The sequence below is a fragment of the Nicotiana tabacum genome, chromosome 24, assembly GCF_000715075.1.
Source record: "Nicotiana tabacum cultivar K326 chromosome 24, ASM71507v2, whole genome shotgun sequence".
In the NCBI taxonomy this organism is placed as follows: Eukaryota; Viridiplantae; Streptophyta; class Magnoliopsida; order Solanales; family Solanaceae; genus Nicotiana; species Nicotiana tabacum.
The window spans coordinates 32,969,478-32,977,360 of record NC_134103.1 but is presented as its reverse complement, the minus strand read 5'-3'; the positions used below and the strand labels follow the sequence as shown (position 1 = coordinate 32,977,360).

At 35.0% G+C, this 7,883-nt stretch overlaps 1 protein-coding gene across 1 annotated transcript; it reads left to right on the top strand.

Annotated features, from left to right (window-relative positions):
• Nucleotides 1-804: 804 nt before the first annotated feature.
• LOC107803990 (nucleobase-ascorbate transporter 7-like) lies at nucleotides 805-5,620 on the top strand. Its single transcript, XM_016627799.2, has 14 exons — nucleotides 805-1,567; nucleotides 1,961-2,058; nucleotides 2,213-2,389; nucleotides 2,481-2,581; nucleotides 2,726-2,801; nucleotides 2,900-2,959; nucleotides 3,109-3,293; nucleotides 3,475-3,571; nucleotides 3,729-3,815; nucleotides 4,073-4,131; nucleotides 4,243-4,334; nucleotides 4,424-4,501; nucleotides 4,589-4,749; nucleotides 5,160-5,620. The coding sequence occupies exons 1-14, from the start codon at nucleotides 1,456-1,458 to the stop codon at nucleotides 5,376-5,378; spliced, it is 1,602 nt and encodes a 533-aa protein (XP_016483285.1). The 5' UTR covers nucleotides 805-1,455; the 3' UTR covers nucleotides 5,379-5,620.
• The last annotated feature ends 2,263 nt before the right edge of the window (nucleotides 5,621-7,883 follow it).

Below are 7,883 nucleotides of genomic sequence, written 5' to 3'. Positions count from 1 at the left end.
GAACTTTTTCCGTAATATGCATGTATAAAAAATAAATAAAATTAAAATATTAGATATAAATAAAAAAAAGATGGCATCACTTACCGTTACTTTAATTTATTCATTTATTTATTTTTTTAAATATTAACACCACTTACGAAAATTTCTGCGTATCACTGGATTAGACCAACATTTTTTGGTAATTAATGATTAGACCAACATCTTTTTTTGGTAGACCAACATTACAAGCTTTTCTACTTGGAATACAAGATGAATATCCGTATATATATATAAGAAGATGCAATATGTACATTTTTCAGAATGAGAAAGTTGGTCATCTGGATTCTGGTGGCCATGCAGCAAAAGGAGAGTAATGCAAACACAAGAGTAATGCAAACACAAACATACAGCTCATTTCCAAATTGTCATGCAAACCTCCTGAACAAAACTACAAGTCAGAGACAACAGAAAAGTTACCAGAATTAGCTTCTCTGTACACATTTGTTTTTGTATTTTTGACACATCAGAAGAAAAAAGAAAAAGACTAATCAGACCTTGAAAATCTGCCTCCCTAATCAATTCTACTGTTTGACCCTTCACAATTTTTCTGCAGCTGCTCTGTTGTCTTTACAAGAAAAAGAAAAAGAAAAAGAAAACTGCCTAGGTAGAATAAACTTTGGCTCCTCTTTTGTCATTTTCATTCCTTACTTCTCTTGGAAATTTTCACTTACAATAAACTCTTTATCATAAAGGGTATTACTATAATGTTATAAATAATCAAAAAGCAACTCCTTTTTTATTTTTGTTACACTTTAAATTTGAAATGTATATGGAAAAAAATAGAAAAATGCATGTTCAAGATTAATATTCTGGTGCAGTAGCTAGGACAATGGAGTTTGCTATGGAGAGATGCTTTTTAACTTTATCTTTAACGTGTGAGAAGAAAAAAGGAATGGTTTAAGACTCTGCATTACCCCAAATGTTCACAAAAATCAATTAAAATTATTTTGAAGTTAGAAAATAAAAAAAAGATTCTCTCTTGGAAGTGTTGCAGAGACTACTTTGGTTTCTTTTTCTCTGTCTGCCTTTTTCTTTCTTTCTTTCTTTCTTTTCTTTCTTTCTTTCTTGCTTAGCATAAGCCATCTTCACATTTACATTATTTTTATATTTTTTCAGTTTTCTTCAAGAGGGTGTTTAGCATTTTGGGCTGTGTAGTATAATATCAACTTGGGGTGCACTTCTCTTTTGTTGCTTCTTCAGTGAAACACAAAAAAGCTCAAATCTTTACAAGATTATAGTAGAAACCACATTTTCTTAGTAGATTCTTGAATATGATCAGTGTGGGTTTTTGGGGATTGTGATATCTTGGGTCTTGTGGGAGTTGAGTCTTGTGCAGCATTGTGTGAAGGGACTTTGTTTAAGGTTTTGAGAGCTAATTGAGTGAAGAAAAGAACAAGGAGAAGAAGAAGCAGAGGAATGGCAGGAGGTGGAGCAGCACCACCACCAAAACAAGATGAGAATTTACCACATCCTGTGAAAGATCAGCTTCCTAATGTTTCTTACTGCATTACCAGTCCTCCTCCTTGGCGTCAGTTTCTCCTAACTTTCTTTCAAACACTTATCACTCTGTCTTTTCATGCATATTTTATAGAGTATTACTACATTGTTTTGCCAAAAACTGATTTTGTCTTAAAAAGTATGTCCTATACATGTGATGATTGTCTCTGTAGAAAGCTTAGAATTAGTGGTTTGATTTCCAAATATTTACTTATTTCATTAGTTTAAGTTGCTAGTTGTTGTTTCAATTTTTGTTTCAAGCTTAAATGCTAGTTTAATGCATGCTACTTTCTCCTACCCCTCTCCCATTTTTGTTTTGGGTTTTTTTTACTTCTTTTGTTGTGGGTTTCATTCATTTTTGTTTGATTAAGTGGACATGTTGATAACAACAATTGTAAAAGATGTGTTGAATTTCTTGTTGCAGCTGAGGCCATATTACTTGGATTCCAACATTACATTGTTATGCTTGGCACAACTGTACTCATCCCTTCAACTCTGGTTCCCCAAATGGGGGGTGGAAAAGTAAGAATTACCATCACATTCTAGCTAGTTCTTGTTATAATTTCTTTTTAGGCACCTATGACTTTTATTAGCTCTCAACTTGGGTTCCAAATATTATGTTTGTAGTTTATTATGGTCTAACTAATTAGGATCCATGTTTTTTTTTACTGGTCAGGAAGAGAAAGCAAAGGTGATACAGACATTGCTCTTTGTTGCTGGTTTGAATACACTAACTCAGACTTTGTTTGGTACAAGACTACCTGCTGTTATTGGCGGCTCTTATACTTTTGTGCCAACAACACTTTCGATTGTCTTGGCTGGTCGATACAGTGATGTTTTGAGCCCTCAGGAGGTTAGTGGATTAGAGTCTGTTTTCAATTTGCTGCATTCTTTCTGATGTTGATATGATAATTTAGTTGCCCTTTTCTTTTACATATAAACAGAAATTTGAGAAGATAATGCGAGGGATTCAGGGTGCCATGATTGTAGCTTCAACTCTTCAAATTGTTATTGGCTTTAGTGGCCTATGGAGGAATGTGACGAGGTAAGTTAAATGATCAGCTAAAGATGATAATAATAACCTGTGAGTATAGTATTTGTTTAATAAAAATGATTAAAAGCTGATTATGATAAATAATTCTTGACTGAAGGTTAACTAGTTAGCCCTATTTCGCATTTCAAATTTCAGGTTCATCAGTCCACTCTCCGCAATTCCATTGGTAGCTCTATCAGGATTTGGATTATACGAATTTGGTTTCCCTCTGGTAATCTATTTGTGTCACATGACTCACATCTGTAGAAATTAGCTTGTCTGAAATGATAAGCTCGTCCATCGTGGTAACTGCATTTTTTTTGCATATAGGTGGCAAAATGTGTGGAGATTGGATTGCCACAGCTTATCGTTCTCTTAATCTTTTCACAGGTGGATTTAGCCACAACTCTCCTAGATGCTTGTTATTTCCTATTATATCTTTTCTAGTTCAATTTATGGACTTGGGAAAAAAATGCTCTCAATCTGACTTTTACAAGTTCAACCAACATATTAACAAATATTTCTGCTTGTGTATGCAGTACATACCCCATATGATGAAAGGAGATAGGCATGTCTTTGATCGGTTTGCTGTTATATTCTCTGTCGTGATTGTATGGGTGTATGCTCACATTCTCACTGTCGCTGGAACTTACAAAAATTCACCAATAAAGACTCAGCTTAGCTGTAGAACTGATCGTGCTGGAATTATCAGTGGATCTCCATGGTAAGGGTAGTTCATTCTCTTGATTTATCAAAATAAAGTCTAGACTGAAGTTTGCAAAGACACATGATTGTCAGATATGCCTCACAAAATGTAAAAGCATGTGATGTATGCAGTAGGAAAAAGAGGTATGCGGTTAACTATGAACTGTAAGTTAAACATTCTACTCATATATCTTGGACAGGATTAGAGTTCCATATCCATTTCAATGGGGAGCTCCCACATTTGATGCTGGAGAAGCATTTGCAATGATGGCGGCTTCGCTTGTTGCTCTTGTTGAGGTTAGTTAATTTCAACACAAGTGTTGCTCACAAGGTTATGGTCCCATCTGGTTTTGATGGAGTTGCCTTCTCTTCTGTGTAGTTGAAGTTTACTTATTCGCTACTTGAAAACATGGCTAACTAATACAAGTTTCTGTCGTGTTTTGGCTGTCAACAGTCTACTGGTACCTTCTTTGCCGTGTCAAGGTATGCCAGTGCAACTCCTATACCTCCTTCTGTCCTTAGCCGTGGTGTCGGTTGGCAGGTAAATCCGCTAAATTACCAATGTGGAAATTCTTACAGTAAAGATCGTGACCTGTTAGTAATAAAAAGAATCAATCTTTTACAATCTCCTCATACAGCTTAAAGTTCAAATATCATCCTATATTTACATATGTTATTTAAATGAAATCAGTTTAATGAAACGTTCCTTTGCTGGAAGAATGTCATCCCAATTTCCCTATCAATTCAAGGTGTTAATTGCCAATGGTTCTAAGATTAGTTTTCTTTGTCTTCTTTAAGGGTGTGGGCATATTGTTCTCAGGAATTTTTGGAACTGGAAATGGCTCATCTGTATCTCCGTAAGGCTCTTGTCAAGCTCTACCAAAGATGAAATTTTTGCCAGTAGTGTTCAAGCAATGTCCTTACCCTCATATCAAAGAACCTTACTTTTTTTCCTTTCTATTCAATAGGGAAAATGCTGGCCTGCTGGCATTAACCCGTGTTGGGAGCAGGAGAGTGGTTCAAATATCTGCTGGTTTCATGATCTTCTTCTCGATTCTTGGTAAGTTGTTTGCGGCATGTAACTATTTAGCTCAGATTAATTCTTGGAAATACGAAAAATATTTCATGGTTAAACTTGTGTTGATCCAGGGAAATTCGGAGCTGTCTTTGCGTCAATCCCTGCACCAATAGTTGCAGCATTGTATTGTCTCTTCTTTGCCTATGTTGGTATGTATTATCAATTAATGTCTTTTTGGTATATTCCCAGGACAATTAGAAACATGATAATAAAGTTTGGCCTTAATGTGTTTGCAGGTTCAGCTGGTCTAAGTTTTCTGCAGTTCTGCAACTTAAACAGCTTTAGAACAAAGTTCATTCTAGGATTCTCAGTTTTCATGGGCTTATCCATTCCACAGTACTTCAATGAATATACAGCAATAAATGGATATGGTCCTGTTCATACTAGAGCTAGATGGGTAAGTAATCCCTCCAACCCTTTTCCATATTACTACATCAATATTACTTATACGAAAAGGGTCAAAATACCACCCCTCCACGATACCAAATATTATAATCTTAACACCCATTATAAGTTAGGGCCATTCGTGTTCTTGATGTTAGCAAATTGCTTTGTATTTGCTCTTGACCCTAATGGAGCTCCAGCATGGCCCCTAACTGAACTATATCGGAGGATAACTTTTAGACCATCAAAGTCAAATATAAGACAATTTGCTATACTGGAGCTACGTTAATATCAAAGACAAATATAAGACGATTTGCTTATAACAAGGGTATGAATGATCTCAAAGCAGGGGGGGGGTTGAAATTAAGATATTTCGTTTAGTAATGGCCTAAATGAGTTGTTGCATTTTGTTCTTTCTACCAGTTCAATGACATGATCAATGTGCCCTTCTCGTCGGAACCATTTGTTGCTGGTTTATTGGCATTGTTCCTAGATGTATCACTGCATAAAAAAGACGCTGCAACACGGAAGGATAGAGGCATGCCATGGTGGGATAAGTTCAAGTCATTTAAGACAGATACAAGAAGTGAGGAGTTTTACTCATTGCCTTTCAATCTCAACAAGTTTTTTCCCTCTGTATGATTGAAAGGGATAGATAGATAATCCAAACTTTATTATAGTCCCTCAATAGCTCATTGTGGGTATGAATATATTAACCAAACCAATTTCTGCTGCCCTGAATTTTCTGAAACTCGGGAAAGATTAAGCATCAGTCTAGCTGAGTGACTTGTTTACTCTTGTTAGAGGTAATGTAGCTGGATCTTGATACAAGTATATTGATTTAATCAATTAAAAGTCCAACGAAAAAAACATCATTTTGTTACAACTAGTTGGCGTTTTGCACCCCTTTTTTTTACATCAGTTTCTGGTTTGCCCTATATCCTCTTATTTTCTACAAACTTTGCTCCCTAATCTATTCATTTCCTTACAATATTGTAAATTCTTTTTGTTTTGTTTGGAATGAGCAATGAGTGGATTAAGGGGGAAGTGCACACTTAGCCACTAATTAGATGCATTTACTCTTTAGCCACAGTTTAAAATGTATTTACTCTTTAGCCAGTACTTAATAAATTTTTATCCGCCCGGACGAAAATACCCATGTGCTAGACATAGGTGCTATATAATATTAAGGACATGGTGTCCTTAACTTCATGAATGTTGTGTAAATATTAAGGACAAAATATCCTGTATTTGCACCTTCCGTTGTTAAACTTTAGGACATCATGTCCTTAACTTCATATGTGCAGTGTAAATATGAAGGACATAATGTCCTTAATTTCATGTGTGCAATGTAAATATTAAGGACATATTATCCTTAACTTTATAAGTGTTGTGTAAATATTAAGGACATAGTGTCCTTAACTTCATGAATGCTGTGTAAATATTAAGGACAAGGTATCCTGTATTTGCACCTTCCGTTGTTAAACTTTAGGACATATTGTCCTTAACTTCATATGTATAGTGTAAATGTTAAGGACATGGCGTCCTTAACTTCATGTATGCAGTGTAAATGTTAAGGATACCATGTCCTCAATATTTACACAGCACTAATGAAGAAAGGGTAAAAACGTCTTTTCGTATTAATTTTAATAGAGTAGTGGCTATTTTTGCTCAGCATTAAAAATATTGGTAAAAACTAAATACCATATTAAAAAGTGGCTATCCCACGCCATTTCTACGTGGATTAAGTAGAGTTAAGTTAACAAACATATGGATCTAGGATGTTGGTTATGCTTGTGATTAACAAGATGGGCTTATTATGTATGGTATTTATTTGGACTTCTTTCTCGTTTGGCCTTCTAAGTTTGGAATAATGATGCTCAACGACCGCCACTTCTCTTTTTTCTTTTTAGTCCATTCTAATTTCTTTACGGGTAAATTAATTGAGATTTTTACCTATCTATACCATATGTGAAACTTATTTACCCTCTCTAATCAAGTTTTAACTTAATTACATGATCATATATAATTTACTAATTATATACAAATTAGTTTTAAATGACTATCCCTTGATTGTAGCCTTTTAATTTAGTCAATCCCTCACAATTCCTTTCTTACCCAGACAAACCCCAATCACAGTTCTTTCTAAAGGATTTTCCTCTTTCTCTCTTTGAAATCAACCATTTTTCTACACCGATTCTACAAGGTTTTTTCTTCTAAAGCTCATAATTTTCTGTAACAATGGCGAAGAAAAGGATTAATTTTGTCATGGCTGGAGTTTGGAGCTTTTATGGGCTTCCCCTTTTCTTGTTGGCGTTCCGATGGCAGCTAGCAGCAGATGGATGTTAATTATTAAGAAAAGGGCCAGCTATACCCTTCTACTTTTAAATATTATTTATATTTAACATCTATTATACTTTGGGAGCAAAAATACCCCTGTCGTTATAATTCTTATCAAATTTGCCCCTATCTCTAACTGAGATCCACTGTGGCAATGACTCGGCTATTAAAATTCCACGTGGACTGACACTTAGGTGAGGTGGATGCCATGTGACATGTCACCATACCACACTAATCTTAATTATTTTACCCACTCCCCTAACTGACATTGAGATCCATCCATTAAATAATCAGCAAAACTAAATCTAAAAACAATCCAAAAAATCCCAAATATCAAGAAGTTTCAAGACGGAATCATATGAGTTGATTCATAAAAGCTACCAAAATAAATTTTAAAAACAGAAGTACCCCAAAATCAGATATATCATGCAAAAATCTGACCGTGGAAAAGAATAAGGTAAACAATAAAAGAACGGTAAAATTTCCATATGTTGGGTAGGATTCATGTTCCCAACTAAGAGAACTCCTCATCTGAAGCACACATATTATCTTAGTTTATCAAAATATCCAATCTTGCAAATGTTATATGTTAGAATTTTAAGTGAATTTGTGTGTTCATATGAATTGAGAAAAGTCTGGTTCTTTAGACCCTTCTCATAGCGTGAGTTAGAGCGTGACTTTTGAGAGCTTCATTTAGCTTGAAGGATTGCATCAAGTTGGAGAAGATGGGTCCATGGCAAAGGCAGATTTAAGCAATCACGAATTCACTACAGACCCATTTGGGTGTTCTTCAAGCTTTTCCAAATA